At 39.5% G+C, this 16,983-nt stretch overlaps 1 protein-coding gene across 13 annotated transcripts in view; it reads left to right on the forward strand.

Moving 5' to 3' along the window:
• The window catches only part of tenm2a (teneurin transmembrane protein 2a), a 308,508-nt gene that overhangs the window by 39,554 nt on the left and 251,971 nt on the right, over positions 1-16,983 (forward strand). For 8 of the 13 annotated variants that reach the window (XM_072439821.1, XM_072439824.1, XM_072439822.1 and 5 more), the window contains 2 exons: positions 1,208-1,501; positions 15,107-15,151. In XM_072439821.1, the coding sequence (XP_072295922.1) occupies positions 1,208-1,501; positions 15,107-15,151 (339 nt within the window). The remainder of the gene's footprint in view (positions 1-1,207; positions 1,502-15,106; positions 15,152-16,983) is intronic. The other 5 variants (XM_072439827.1, XM_072439831.1, XM_072439829.1 and 2 more) reach the window with 1 other exon arrangement.

Raw genomic sequence — 16,983 nt, forward strand, 5'->3', positions numbered from 1 at the left:
CTCTTGTAAAGCAGCGCTAACAGGCCTGCAGGCCACTACATATTCCTTCCAGCAGCTCCTTGTAGTTTGGGCTGATTCACGCTGCGTCATCTCTCCCCCCTGCCTGCCACAACAAAGCTTAATTTTCTGCCACCGCCTCCGTCGTTTCATAATTAGTGTGTTTCTCTGCGTGCGATTGTGGGTTTCTCTGCTACATACGCATGTTTTACTTGTGGGAACATTTGTACAGCTCCATTTGCTGTCCTCTTTAAATATAAACAGAGCAAGCATTATGTAGCTCTTCATTTTCAAGTATTGCTTTTATATTGTTAGAGTGTTTTATAAATGTCCTTGGTTCAGAGGCATTAAAAAAACATTATTTTGAATCCATTCATGGGTTTCAAAGTGATGAAAATCCAGCACCATTATTTTAGCAATTAACAATTCAGAGAAAAATATTATGTCTTTTGAATTTTGAAGTAAGTACACACTGCGTTTGATGATCAGTCACTTAGTAACTCGACTCGTCTGGTCAAGAACTCCAGAGCCAGTCCCCTGTATTTTTCCCTGCAGTCGTTATGAAGTTATGAACAATCAAGACGGTGAGGTCAAACCCTCATTAAAACTCAATGTTGAGTGTGTAATCCTTTTGGCATTTTATCTTGGATGATAATTAGCATGTAAAACTGGCATTTGAGTGTAAGGCTACTTAAATAGCTTGAGATTTCTGAACTGATAATAATCTAGTGACACTAAGCATTTTACATTGCTATTGTCGAAGAGGCCGGATAAATCAAATAAATAAACATGTTGTACCTCAGTATTGGGATTGGCTTCACTGTTCATGTGTGAGGGAAGATTCAAATTGACGAGACTCTGGATTGCATCGGCCAAGTGATGGAGTTGGGGCAGAAATAACTGCAAAGGTTCTCAACATATCACCTATAAACAGGAAACTCTCTTTAGTCAAAGTCCATATTTCCCATTGCCTTTCGAAAAATTGGATCCGATTTCAATCTCACGTTCTGAGATAAATGATTTGGCATCATAGTAGTAGTTGTTTTTGTGGTTGTAGTAGCAGCAATAGTAGTAATTTGAGGTAGTGTGTGCCCTAATCCCATTGTGACACACTTGGTTTGTATTTACTTTATTGAGAACAACAACTCAACTTGAAGCATGATCCAGTTACTCTTTGTTCCACACTTTCAAACTGGCCTCTCTCTCGCAGGCGGTAACTTCACTCTGGCTGAGCTGGGAGTGTGCGAGCCCACTCCCCCGCCTCACCCCGCGGCTGTCCCTTACTGTCCCGACCTGGGCCTCCTGCAGGGGGGCTACGCTCTCAGCGCGGGCTCCGACGCAGACTCGGATCCGGAGGGGCCCCTGTCTCCGGACCGGGCCATCCAGCTGTGGGCCGGCAGGGGAGGAGTCAAGTCCCGCAGGAGCTCGGGCGTCTCCAGCCGCGAGAACTCCGCCCTCACGCTCACCGACTCCGAGAATGAGAACAAGTCCGATGACGAAACAGGTAGGAACTGTGCAAAGAGCTCGACTAGCTGAACACGCGTACACAGGTCAAATAAGATCGTATTCATTCTGGGTGTTATATTTTATGTCGTATGAATCGACGCGTATTCAAGAGCGAAGCAGTTTTAAGTGCATATTGCAGGTTCTCACGTTTTGTTTGGTTTTCTAATTATGACTTGGTTTGGTGGGATTTTAAACATGGTAAATATTGATCAAAGTTATACATTTGTCAGGTTGAAATTACAGGAAGTTTTGCTAAGACAATTCACACACATTGACATTTCAAACAATCATTCAACAGAATAAATAAGGTATCATGTATTCATATTGGTTAAATCAGCTATTTTGTTATTTTTGGCCCTTGTTTACAGTTTGGTTGCTAGGTGACTCCATTTCTGTCACATCTTGCAAGCACCAAAATCTTAAATATAATCATGTCCACTCCGTTTTAGAGAAATGTGTAGTCTAACCTGTAATATGCACTTTAAACTAGGCTAATAATTGTTGCATCTAAATTAGTTGGTAAAGTTTTGAAGGCACTTATGGCGTTTAGTGGATATGAACAAATCTGGTGTTTGAACTGATGCTAAATGTTCTGAGCTCTGGCCTAAATAATGTTGCTTGAACATGAAATACTGAAACAAAAGACAAGTGCATGTTTTTGATGAGGATGAAAAAGTGTCAATTGCACAAAAAGTCTGTTTAAATGTTTGTTCTTTGTATAGGAAATGGAGTAACATGCTATGGTGTCTCTTAGTGGTGATAAACTGGTGTTTTTATGGCCTCTGTGAATTTGACCAGAGTATTTGCCGCTTAACTGAAGTTATACTGCCCCAGGTCTGAACTAGCAGCAATTCTGTGCATCACAAGATGAGCTGTGTAGCACGGAATCTGGTTTCCAATAACTTTCTGCTTCAGTGCCAGTGATCCGAGCTGAGAAGTTCTGTTTCTCGATAATAGCTTATATTTCCCAAGCACCACAAACAAAAAGTGGCATTCTCCAGGCACAGTGACACATGAACTGAGCTGAGCTTTGAAGGCCGCGTACAAATGCAGGCCTCATTAATTGGAGTTTCATTCTGTGACCCATTAACTGTTAAATAGTCACGCTTCCTGGATTCTACTGGATTGTTTTTGCTCTTATTACCCGCTCTTGGCTTGACTGCTTGGCTCATATCTGGGAGTGAAGAAACCTTGCAGCTTGAGATCAATGTTGTGTTTCAATGAAGGAGTAAAATCCACAGGCAACAGGCAGTGACTTGACTTGGTAGGATACTGTATTTGGGAGTCTTACTTGTGTTGGCAACCCTTAGCCCACCTGTCAGACGAGCCCTGGTATGAACAGTGCTTGAGCTGAATTTATTGAGCGACTGTGTTTTTGATCTGACAAGCAGTGGCTGGACCACCCCCCGAGAGCCATCCTGGTTTCCATCAATAGCACTTAGCAAATGCCCTCCAACACAGGTCTAACAGCCTCAGTGGTGAGATTTCAACACTGGTCAGCCAGTCCACAAAATAACAAAATACACTACATATTTTTACTTGGGAAAAGTCAATTATTACTTGAAAAGTGAGTGTTTCATTTGGTTCCGTCTTTGTAACAGCGTGTGTGAGACCCCCTGAGGAAATATCTCTCTTTGGCAACTTTGTTTATTACCAACTTCTTATTTCCTTGTTAATCCTGGCACCGACTTAAACCTGCCTGGCGCTCGCAGAGGTGTCAATTAAGGTTAATGAAAAGTGGATTGAAGGAAAGGCAACAATCTCATTAATTGAATTGTCAGCAAATACACATCAACTGTTGATTCACCTGTGCTGAACGGTGAGTCCTCCGAATTGGACAAGTTCTGTGGACTAATCAGACTACACTACACCTCTTAAACATGTCAGAAACACCTCCCAATGTGCCTCTCCTCCTCCAGCCGATAATTGCTCGGTGGTTAATTACCAGCTAATCTTAGTGGCGCCAATATCAGCGGCAGGCGAAGCTCCCACTGTCTTAGGGCCAAGAACGCCACCGAGCACTCTGTCAGCCTCGTACCCAGACCTTGAAGAATAAGCTTCTTAATCCACCTCGATATTCTCCTGATCGTTCGCCTGCAGTGTGTCACTGAGTGTTGATTGAGGAGATGAAAAGTTTCTTTTTTATTTCTCCTTTTCATCCTTTAAATGCAACTTCTGTCCTTGTGCTTCTGTGTGGTTCATTTGAGACTCAGCCACAGTGGGCAATGCAAAGCACAAGTATCTCAGCTCAGTACACTACCTCTGGAGTAAAACGTGTTCTGAATTCATCCTATTCTTGTGCCATGGTTGAGTCTAGTGCAGCTTTTCACAGAAATTCAAGTAGACAAATCAAAGATGAAACTGATGCATATACATAAGTGAACGTGAGTGCTACTATGTCATACTGTGTGCCATTATATTAAGTTCAATAATCTCAGGCCTTTCTCGATATATACAAATTATATATATATTTGTTTTTGTATTCCTACAGTAGTAAAAAGCCACTTATGCACTGATAGCCACAGTTACTTTGGTTGCATTTATAGAGCTTTGCTTTTAGTTTAATGTTGCTTTCATGTTTTCTCAATCTGGATGGAACATAGCCCTAACAAATTCTTTGGATTATTTGGATGCTTGAATCCGAATGATAACTATTTCATAGTTGTATCATATCACACAGTGGCCATGAATTGGGCAGCGGCAGCGTTCACACAGAAACACACATTTTCACAACAGAAAGATCCAGATCTGCTTCAGCTTGAAAAGATCAGAGCAGTCGTTTCAACCTGATATCAGACATCTCGGCGTGTCAAATCAGGACAATTTGTCACTTATAGAGATGTTCAAAATAAGAAATATTTCACCCTTTCCTTTTCTCCTTTTCTAAACATCACATCTAGCTGTGAACGCTTTGGCGAAGTTCTTCCACAGACATAATTCGGCACAAGGGCCAATGGCTGCAAGACATGTCACGTCACACCTCGAAACGCTCTTAGGGAACTCTCACGTTCCGTTAACTTTACCAGCCACATCGCCCAAAGCAGTGTAGACTCTAGATTTACCACCTGTCATAATTTCTTTCTATAGTTTCTCCCTCTCTTTTTTTTATAACTTACGTGGCGTGCGCATGTGGAGGTGTGAAGTTGGAGCCGCGCTATAGTGTCAAAACAACGGGAGGCGGATCAGAGCGTCTAATAATAGAGATTGACAGAGGTAGACGGAGAAACAACATCATAAACACACAGCAAATCAAACCGCGCTAAAGTGGCTAACATGTCTAACGAGCCTCAGAAGTCTCACCTCCAAATCTTCTCTCCCACCTCCGCCATGTTTTGAATTCCTTCTTGCGCTGTTGTGTGTTTGTCGCACCATCCCTTGTTATGCCCCCGTCAGAGCAGCAGTGAATGACAGGTGTCAGTTTTAAAGGGCTAGAGTTCTCCTCCGGGGCACACGAGCGAGAGAGAAAGTGTGTCCGCAATCACACATTACACTACCAAAATAGTAAAACTCCAAAAAGAGCCACAGTATTGACAGCATCTCAAACCAGAGGGGAAAGATTGTTTGTTTGTGACTTTTTCATCATTGACAATACGCCCCGTAGCTTTCTGCCTATAGATTGCCAACGCTGAAGAGCAAACACACTGTTGGTTCTTGCTTTACATTGAACTTATAAATGGCTATGCGGTATGTCACAAAATTCTATCCAGACACCACTGAACAGATGAACCAATGCAAAAAGGTTACATAAATAATCAGAGAAAAATATTGTTTTATATTAGAAATTTACTTGACTTGAGTGTGTTTGTGGTAAAACAAGGTAGTAGTTGTAGTAGTTGTAGTAGTTGTAGTAGTAGTAGTAGTAGTAGTAGTAGTAGTAGTAGTAGTAGTAGTAGTAGTAGTAGTAGTAGTAGTAGTAGTAGTAGTAGTAGTAGTAGTAGTAGTAGTAGTAGTAGTAGTAGTAGTAGTAGTAGTAGTAGTAGTAGTAGTAGTAGTAGTAGTAGTAGTAGTAGTAGTAGTAGTAGTAGTAGTAGTAGTAGTAGTAGTAGTAGTAGTAGTAGTAGTAGTAGTAGTGGTAGTGGTAGTAGTAGCTGCTTCAGTAATGATAGTAGACTAGTAGTAATATCAGTTCTGAATAACAGTTCTGATTTGGCATTTGGTAGCTGGAACATGTCATGGTAAATATTTCAGTGTGTTCTGCCTAAAATAAATGAAGATATATTTATCAAAATTGAAGACAGGATCAATGTTCCTAAAGTAAAGTAGTGGTAATGTTGCAGCAGCAGAAATATGCATTATTTGTGTACAGAATTAGTTTTGATTGATACAAATACACCTGGAGTTCATTCATACGATTGGTCCTGTCCATTATGGCCTTAAAGATTGATAAACATACTGTAACAATATGTAGATTAATTACCTTTCTTAAGGTGTTAATGTTGTTCCCATAAACTCATGTTATAGCATTAAAACTGTATATTGAATATTTTTCACCCATTAAAAAATAAAATAAAATAATGCTTCTCTTTAGAACTATTTTTAATTGTTTGATCAAAAGGTTGTGGACTTATTACAACAAAGTAAATAACCAATTAAGGAGTGTGATCCTTTGAATTGATTGCAGTCGTCATTCAAAGTGTCTGGTGACTTTGCTAGTCTGAACACAATTAGCACCACATACAAACCAGGTACAGTACATTACCTGTATGTGCCGTTAGATTCATTGATTCAGATGCAGGTGTTTGTAGAGGGGCAGAGCAACTCATTTCATCTCACAGCATTTGGTTTGTATTAAAATCTACACAGGTTTTAATAACATGTATTTAATATAATGGTGGGCCATTAGAGTCAAACTCTCAGAGTCAAACTTGGAATAAGGTCATTGAAAATGTTTTGGATTTTTGAATTTATTTTGAATTAGTCATTTTTTCACATTCACATTCATTATTAGGTAACCTTCAATGAATTACATTTGGAATGTGATATATTATTTGCAGAACATTTTGAAAATAGTTGTGATCCACAATGACATACTTGCCACCGGCTGCCAAATGTTTAAACAAACATTTCCAACGAAATGAAATTCTGTTTATTCATTTACTCAACAATTGCAATTACCGTAAAGTATGTCAAGCCTGTTAAATGACTGGTGTAAATGCAACTCAGGGATTTTAGTTTCTCATTGTGCCGCGTTATTATTGAGTATTGAATAAAGACACTTGGCTTTTATTGCCCCTTCCAGACACCATTAAAATAAAAGGACTAGAACATTCATCCCCTAATACACATGGAGTTTGCTAAGGAACAAACTGTGAGACAAACAAAAGTGGGGCATGGAGAGAAAGCAGCTCTGGGGAGATTTCCATTTTGGCAAAGTGGAGGAGGAGATTTACGGTCGCACCACGCGCCGCCTCGTAAAACGTCCGTCTGGAAACACAAGCAGGAGAACACAGGAGTACTTGTAAAATCCCCCGGCGCTTGCCTGATCACTGCATCCAAAGTGCATTGATCAGGAGGCACAATGATTAACACATGCATTAGATGAAATAAGAGCCCAACTGTGACATTGATTTAGACCTGCAGCCATGGCGCGGCTTTATGGCCCTGATCCGAGTGGTCCACTGGTACATGTGTGTCTTCAGGGCGGCTGTGCTGCAGAGAGATATCATTGTGAAACTTCGCTCATAGATTTCTCGCATATGTAAGATGCAAAAATTACAATGTTGAAAATGCTCTTACTTGAAACCCAATTTGAGTACAGGTCAGAGACTGTCTACTTACTATAAGGATGTAAAAATACTAATGCATTATATATAGTGGTATATGGTACTTTTCAGGAGCTCAAAGTCACTGTGGCGTGCATTATTCCTTTACTGCACTCTTGGTGATGGTGATCTATGTAGCCACAGCTAATCTGAGGTCGCAGACAATGCCGCATGCTTTGATAATACTTTACAGAGACGTTTTGCTCTGTCTATCTCTCTCATTTCAAATGGGCGTGGTGGATTAACCAATCAGAAAAATGCATGGTCATTTTTTATAAATTAAAATGGCAGCTTATGTGCAAAAAAAGGGGGAAAAAAGAACACAGATCATTGTGAAAAGGACACAATGGCAGTTTGCGCTGGAGTAGGGGTGGGCAATTATTTTTGTCCCATGGGCCATATTTGAATCCAGGCAAGTAGTGGAAAACTGTACCGCAATCATTGGAGTAACAAAGGCAATTAAAATATAGAACTAGAAAGAGTAACAAAACTAGACTTTGCTGGGTTCTGATTCAAACCGTCTGCACTAGAGTCACTGATGCTCCTCTATTTGGCAATTAGTATTCTCAGCGATCTCCCACTCAATATTAACCAAGCCCCACCCTGCTTAGCATTTTCAAGATGCCTAGATATGAACCAGGCAGGACATGGATCATTGAACGGGCGAATGCTTAACCACTGCCAAAAAGCTCGACCGTGATCACTGATTAAAAACAAAACAAAAATACATGTTGTTACTGCCTAGCAACCCTGCAGAGCATCAACAGTATAGGCCAAAGCTAAGGGTGCTCCTGATCATTAACAGCATACTCAAAACTGTTTGGAAGATTGTAAATACGGTCTCCAGCCCATAAACATTTAGCCGGTCTTTATTTCGGATCTTTTCTCATTATGTTACAAGCATAGACAGCTGATAAACTAGTGTGTGTGTAGATTTAACAGCGGAAATGACCATTACATTTCTGTTTAATTATTCTAGAAGCCACATAAAACATGAGGCCACTTGTCCTGACAAACGCTCCACTGAGAACCATTGACACAGGATTTGACACGAGTGATCAGCAGCATGTGTATACGCCAACTGTGCCACAAGTATTCTTACAGTAATAAACAATGGCCCCATTAGAATCGTGGAGAGATGTAGCCTGCAATCATAATGTATTTTTAAAGGGGTATTATATGAGTTGTGGAGGTTCTACCACCTACTTTTGTAGATGTAGATGTCATTCCTTTGCCTGGAGTAATCCACATAATCATATCATAATGACAGAAATGTAAAATTTTGTTTTGTTAATCTGAAATATCCCTAAATGCAGAATCTGTTTTGTTAAAAATCATCCCCTGCTTTCAATACAGAATTATTTTCATGGACCATCAATTAAAGGACTAATGCAACAATGGTCAGGAGGGCAGGGGGCGCAATTACAAATCTGGGCTAGGGCACCAAAAGAGCTAGGGCCAGCTATTCTTCTTCATCAGTAAATAAATCCTGCCTTTGCTTCTATGTCGTACAAACCAAACAAAGACGCACCCAAAAAATGTAGGTTAGCCAAACATGTTAACTTAAAAACAATATTATTCCGATAAGTATGAGTTTATTCAACATAAATGCAACAGCGCACAATAATTCCCAACTTAATAAATGTGTGTTTCTCAGTTTATAACATCAGTCTCCATTACATTAAACAAGGAAACAACCTCCTTGTTCTTTCCGGTCAATAAATCCTGACTTTACCCCGGCGAGTCAACTTTACAAACACAGACATCCACTGACCACTCTGCTCTCAGCACGGGGCAGCTCCAATCAGACTTGCATGCTGATGAGCCCCTCAGACACCAAGCTTCACCCTTCTCCTTCTCCTCCCTCAATCTCTCCATCTGCTCCACTGGATAATAAATCATAGGCTCGTATTGTGACATATGTGACAGGATATATTAATCTCGTAATTAGGGAAGGAAAAGGTGCAGCTAAATTTAGTCTGGCCTTTCTGCCTTTCCCTGCCCCCATCTCACTGTGTTCAATCACCCGGTTTCGGCCTTTTTAAATTTTTTTTGGGATTATTGTTATTATTAAAGGTGGTTCTCAAGCAGCGGTGCAAGTACTGGGGGTTTCAAGGAGGTATTTTGGGGTCCTTGAGTACATTTGATTCTAATTTCCATTGGGTTTTGTTTGTTTTTGCTTTGGACTCAGGGTTTTATTGATGAGTGAGATAGTTTGCATTCATTAACATGTTTGTTCCGGGTTGCTGGTTTAGATGGCTTGGTTTGTTTTTTAACCATAACTAAATCATATTAAGTCCCAGTTAATTATTTTATTAACATTTGTTTAATCCTGATTTTGGTGATTATGTTTCAAGCCAAATGTAGTAATATAAGTGAAGTTCCTTCTATTTATACATATACGATTAAAACTTTAGGTGGTACTTGAGTGAAATGTTTTTCTCACATAGTATGATATATAGAATTAGAAAATTGTCTTTACCAATTTGAGACAACTTAAAACATCTGCACTAAAACGTTTGTGTTTTTCTTGTTGTAATTATGCTTTATAAAATCCAAGATGGGCCCAGAATTTCTGATTAACTAATCAAATCTTCGAGCACAGGTGGCAGAGTGCAACACAAAATGCACCACAAATCAAAGCCAAATCAGTCAAGTTTGAAGCCCTTTGCTGAAAACTTACCACACAGTAAATTTAAAGTAGAAAATATTGTCATGTAATCAAAGTGAATTAAGTCAATTATATTTTTGTTGTTCCAGTTTGTGCCCCATACATATCTGAAAAGCTTAATTGTATGTCACATGTTGATTATAAATGTTCTTCTTACTGTTGTTTGTCTTCATTAACATTAGTAACTTGGCTGTGCCAATCAAATTAAATGTTTTTTAGATTGGATTGGTGAATGAAATAATTTACCAAAAGTTTAAATTTTGTAGATGTGTTTGAAGTAATTTTCTGGTTGTTCCGTAAGGCTGTCTGTTCTTCCCCATATTTCCCATACTTCAAAGATCGGATCAAACAAGGTTTGAAATTACAATTAAGAACATCATCAAATTTAGAATGTACTTAATGCTTTTAATTAGATTATTGTTTATCTTGTTTGTGGTTTTTTTCATCTGTTTCTTGACCTGTATCTCAAAATAATCCACTGTTTTCTTCTTCCAACTCCCGCACAGTAACTTGCTCCTGTCAATCAAATTGAGCCAGTCCTTACAGGCTGGGACTGGTGGGTCTGATCGGCCCACCGCTGTCCCGACCGGTCAGAGCATGTGTAGACCTCAGAGTGGTGTGAGAGGCTGAGGGCATTAGGCTCTGATTGAGTTTTCACACAACGACATGGGGTGCAAAAGCCTCCACAATGGTCTAACAGAATTAGTAGCTTGTGATGAATGGTGTGAGAGAGCGACCCTGACAGCTCGCTCTATCGAACACACCACGGTGCTGTGTGACAGCGTGCACGGGTCTGTGTGAGTATAAGTATAAGAGCGTGCACGGGTCTGTGTGAGTATAAGTATAAGAGCGTGCATGGGTCTGTGTGAGTATAAGTATAAGAGCGTGCACGGGTCTGTGTGAGTATAAGTATAAGAGCGTGCATGGGTCTGTGTGAGTATAAGTATAAGAGCGTGCACGGGTCTGTGTGAGTATAAGTATAAGAGCGTGCACGGGTCTGTGTGAGTATAAGTATAAGAGCGTGCACGGGTCTGTGTGAGTATAAGTATAAGAGCGTGCATGGGTCTGTGTGAGTATAAGTATAAGAGCGTGCATGGGTCTGTGTGAGTATAAGTATAAGAGCGTGCACGGGTCTGTGTGAGTATAAGTATAAGAGCGTGCATGGGTCTGTGTGAGTATAAGTATAAGAGCGTGCACGGGTCTGTGTGAGTATAAGTATAAGAGCGTGCACGGGTCTGTGTGAGTATAAGTATAAGAGCGTGCACGGGTCTGTGTGAGTATAAGTATAAGAGCGTGCATGGGTCTGTGTGAGTATAAGTATAAGAGCGTGCACGGGTCTGTGTGAGTATAAGTATAAGAGCGTGCACGGGTCTGTGTGAGTATAAGTATAAGAGCGTGCATGGGTCTGTGTGAGTATAAGTATAAGAGCGTGCACGGGTCTGTGTGAGTATAAGTATAAGAGCGTGCACGGGTCTGTGTGAGTATAAGTATAAGAGCGTGCACGGGTCTGTGTGAGTATAAGTATAAGAGCGTGCACGGGTCTGTGTGAGTATAAGTATAAGAGCGTGCACGGGTCTGTGTGAGTATAAGTATAAGAGCGTGCACGGGTCTGTGTGAGTATAAGTATAAGAGCGTGCATGGGTCTGTGTGAGTATAAGTATAAGAGCGTGCACGGGTCTGTGTGAGTATAAGTATAAGAGCGTGCATGGGTCTGTGTGAGTATAAGTATAAGAGCGTGCACGGGTCTGTGTGAGTATAAGTATAAGAGCGTGCACGGGTCTGTGTGAGTATAAGTATAAGAGCGTGCACGGGTCTGTGTGAGTATAAGTATAAGAGCGTGCACGGGTCTGTGTGAGTATAAGTATAAGAGCGTGCACGGGTCTGTGTGAGTATAAGTATAAGAGCGTGCACGGGTCTGTGTGAGTATAAGTATAAGAGCGTGCACGGGTCTGTGTGAGTATAAGTATAAGAGCGTGCACGGGTCTGTGTGAGTATAAGTATAAGAGCGTGCACGGGTCTGTGTGAGTATAAGTATAAGAGCGTGCACGGGTCTGTGTGAGTATAAGTATAAGAGCGTGCACGGGTCTGGTTCCAGAACTTGCCTTAAAGAGCTGATCTGAAATACAGATGCATCTACAGTTATGTTTCTATGACTCACAGTCATAATCATTAAAGATGTATGCGTCAAACATTGTGCGCGTGTTTAAAACATCGTGCTCATGCGTCAAACACCGTGCTTGTGTTTCAAAGAAGGACAAACCTTCAATTCTTTGTATTCTAGCCCAGTCCCCAACCACAAGGCCGGAGCCCAAACCAGGCTACAAGCCATCCAATACTGGGCCCCAGAGGAAAATATAGTCTTTTAAAATGTGTTTATTGTCTACTGCCATTTCCTTTTTTGTTTAAATTAACTTTTTAAACACAATATGCAATAAGACCACAATTCAACACTGGATAGGGGTTATATGTATGCATGTTCTGCTGTGGTTACTTTCTCCACCCCTTTCCTCCCCCTAAGAAAAGTTTAGCCCCGCTCCTTGCAAGAAAAAAGCTTGGGAACCACTGTTTTCCAGCGCCTTACAAGAAATAGAACCAATTCATTGTATCATTATTCATTTCCAACAACACACAAAATTAGAATAGGCGTGTATCTTCTATAATTAAAACCATTAAAAATTGACATTGAGGCAGAAACGTCTAGTGCAATCTCCCAAACTAGGGTATAAAGTAAATGCCGAGCCTTTTGTGGTTGTTATGGTCCATTCAAGTGTTGTGTGATACTTGCAGGCTCATTGTTAAAAAATCATCTGAATATTGTTAGGGAGAAATACAATATACAAATCCATCCAGCCCTGTTTTCCATCTCCCCTCAATCAACATTTTTTGCTAGGAATTCTGCATATGAACTGTTTTATACTAGACTAGCACGGATCTGCAGGTGAATTGAAAGTTACACTTGTAGAAAAAAAACCTGAACATATGTGGCTGGTAAAGTAGGTGACCACACACATAATAACGGAAATTATGAAAAATGTGAGACCGCAATGAATAAAGACAAATGAGTGATGAGGTGATATTTGTGTAAAGAATTTAATCAAAATGCCTATTCACAAAGATCCCATTGTGTGCTTACTCAGACCAGCCCTTACCAGTGTGACAGTATTATATTCTGGTAAAAGAGAGTCAAAAGAGCGACTGAATGTGATTGGAAACTGGTCTCCGGCTCTAATGGGGAGTTTTAGTGAGCCGTAATGGCCTCTCATGCCATCTTCATACCTGCCAGGAAATAAAAGGGATAGAGAGAGAGGGGGGAGGGGGGGAAGGAGCGCCAGAGCAAAATGAGATTTCTCCGTCTAATTATGACTGATCATATTTTCCACGGCGTGAAAAAAACTAAAAACTACTTTTTATAGTTTGATAATCAGAGCCTGGCTTCATAATGTGGCTGGAAGACTCAAAGCTGAAGTGATAGCAGCTATTTCTGTATTTGAATCTGCATGTGACAATTTGCACCACTGAAGGAAGGCAAAATATGATTTATAAATGCTGTGGATAAAACATTATATTGCGATCATTGTCAATGCTTCTAACTACTATGACGTCTTACACACATTTTTAAATTATGGTTGTTCATGTCACTTTATATCTTCCTATCATTCATTGACCCAAACTACTACTACTACTACTACTACTACTACTACTACTACTAACTACTACTACTACTACCACTGCTACTGCTACTACTACTACTACTACTACTACTACTACTACTACTACTACTACTACTACTACTACTAACTACTACTACTACTACCACTGCTACTGCTACTACTACTACTACTACTACTACTACTACTACTACTACTACTACTACTACCACTGCTACTGCTACTACTACTACTACTACTACTACTAACTACTACTACTACTACCACTGCTACTGCTACTACTACTACTACTACTACTACTACTACTACTACTACTACTACTACTGCTACTGCTACTGCTACTGCTACTACTACTACTACTACTACTACTACTACTACTACCACTGCTACTGCTACTACTACTACTACTACTACTACTACTACTACTACTACTGCTACTACTACTGCTACTACTACTACTACCACCACTGCTACTGCTACTACTGCTACTACTACTACTACTACTACTACTACTACTACTACTGCTACTACTACTACTACTACTACTACCACTGCTACTGCTACTACTACTACTACTACTACTACTACTACTACTACTACTACCACCACTGCTACTGCTACTACTGCTACTACTACTACTACTACTACTACTACTACTACTACTGCTACTACTACTACTACTACTACCACCACTGCTACTGCTACTACTGCTACTACTACTGCTGCTACTGCTACTACTACTACTACTACCACTGCTACTACTACTACTACTACTACCACTGCTACTGCTACTGCTACTACTACTACTACTACTACTACTACTACTACTACTACTACTACTACTACTACTACTACTGCCACTGCTACTGCTACTACTACTACTACTACCACCACTGCTACTACTACTACTACTACTACTACTACTACTACTACTACTACTACTGCTACTACTACTACTACTACTACTACTACTACTACTACTACTACTACTACTACTACTACTACTACTACTACTACTACTACTACTACTACTACTACCACTGCTACTGCTACTACTACTACTACTACCTCTGCTACTGCTACTGCTACTACTACTACTACTACTGCAACTACTACTACTGCTGCTACTACTACTACTACTACTACTACTACTACTACTACTACTACTACTACTACTACTACTACTACTACTACTGCTACCACTATAATTAAAAATCAAAGCACAACCCATTACTAAAACTGATATATTTGGTATTCAAATTTAAAACTGTTCTCACATATAACATGTATAAAGCTTTAAGAAACACAACATTACAGTGCGTGATTTACACCACTCCAGTTTTAAAGTGCACATTTTTTTGAATGATGTCATCATTGTATTGTATTATTCATCTGTTGTTGTTTTTTTACCCTTCCATAAATGTATTTACTTTCACTTTCAAGTGTTTAAAAATGATTGTTCATATCTCTTTTTTGTCTTCCTATCATTCGTTCACCCAAAGCATATCTGGAAGAGGAGGAGGACCCGTTTGGAGACTATGTGATCAGTAAGTTCCATGTGCCGTAGCTTGTTAGGTCTGTAGCTGCTTAGATGTGGCTGTGAACGTGTTTTTGTATTGATTCTTCCACGCGGTTTATAACAAAGCTCCAACTGTGTTTAAAATGTCCTTTCTTTCCTTTGTATTGTATAATTTGTGCAGTGTTGCCTATATACAAATGCAGTGTGTGATTCGTGGAAGTTGCAGGGGTTGTATAGCTCTGTATCGGGTTGTATAGCTATCATTTTTTCTGTGTTTTCAGGGCAGCTGTGGCTATAGTTGAATGTAGAGAGTGAAGGAGTAATGCCTTAAATTACCGGTAAACAAAATCTGTAAACGTGTTATCAATATTATTGCAAAAAAAAAATTAATTGTGATTTTATTTTTAGTGATGGTTTAAACGAGTACACAATACACAAATATGCCCAGGCCCACATCATAAGTAAGAATGTGTTTTTAATGTTTTGCCTGGTTAAATTAAGGGTTAATAAATACATAGTTAAAATATTGATGGTATAACATTAATATTTAAAATTACAAAATACACTTATATTTTAGTTCCCCTGCACATTGTACTTTTTTGATTGGTTCTAACTGCATAGGAGTAAAAAATATTGATTAATATTATGAATCATTTAAGGTCAATGTCAAGTTTCAACACATTTTAATAAATTAAGCTCCTTGGTATCGGTATTGAATCAATCTTGTGATACGTATCGTGTGTCAAATCAAAAATCACTGGTCTTGCCATTCACTAGTTTTTGTGCATACATCTTTTTTGCTACTTCCCATCGGTTTTCATTATGTCCTATTCATTTTCACACCAAATGGTTAATCTCTCTGCATTTGATCCGGGGTGAATTTCCCATAAGACTTGTTCCATTAAGTCTCGTTCTTACTCCAAAGTCGAGGTCGTATATTTACTCATGACTTGGAGGATGTTTGTTTGTAAGTGTGAATTAGTCAGTGTTATTGGTCACACTGTTTTGATTAGCGGATGTAGTGCGAGGGTGACTGGAGCAGAGGAAGGTTATGTGCACATATGTGTATGCAGAAATGATGTGAGACTCACAGGTTTTGTGCAATGCAGGTTAAGTTTAAACATTTCAGGTCTTAAGTCTTATTTTAGTGTCAAATTCCAACTTATTTCACCCCTGCACTGACAGTTTATTAAAAAAAAAAAACTAAATTGAGCTACAGATAACTTTTTGGGCTGTCAATCTCTTCTTGGTACCTTTATTTTTCCCACAATTTATTCAAAAATAGACCTAGAATCTACTTAAATGTAATGTAACTTAAAATGTTTCAAAGTAGTCATTACATTTATCTTCAATTACATATGTTTTTATTGCCTTTAAAAAACCTTCCTACTGTGAGTGGGCTTGCCTCTCCAAAAGGACCTGTAACTTGGCCTGGTCGTATCACCCTCTTGTCTCCATAGAGATAGATACATTTAAGGCCATACTGTGGTACAATTCAAGCAAAAACATCAACACCTCCATAGACACAAGGAAGTCACTGCTACAAGGTAAGAAGCTGTATTAATATGACGCGTTCATGTTTGCATTGTAATTATTGAAGTGTTCTGTGAAGCCCAATTATACGTGTGGGATTTTATTAGGTAAAACTGTGGGTAAAGTCGTGATCAAAATGTGTGTGGACCCCTGAAGAGCACCATATGTCAGTACAAGTTGCTGTTAAGTTGTAGAGATGAAATTAAAACATTTTTATGAAACGGCATTTCCACATGTGGTATTTACTGACAGCCATTTCCCTCTTGGCCTAATCTCCTTACTTTCTGTCAAGGACCATATCATGAAAATATACTGTCCTATCTGCAC

This window comes from Eucyclogobius newberryi, unplaced genomic scaffold (assembly GCF_026437365.1).
Source record: "Eucyclogobius newberryi isolate DKJ021-1_F unplaced genomic scaffold, fEucNew1.0.hap1 SCAF_11, whole genome shotgun sequence".
NCBI lineage: Eukaryota > Metazoa > Chordata > Actinopteri > Gobiiformes > Gobiidae > Eucyclogobius > Eucyclogobius newberryi.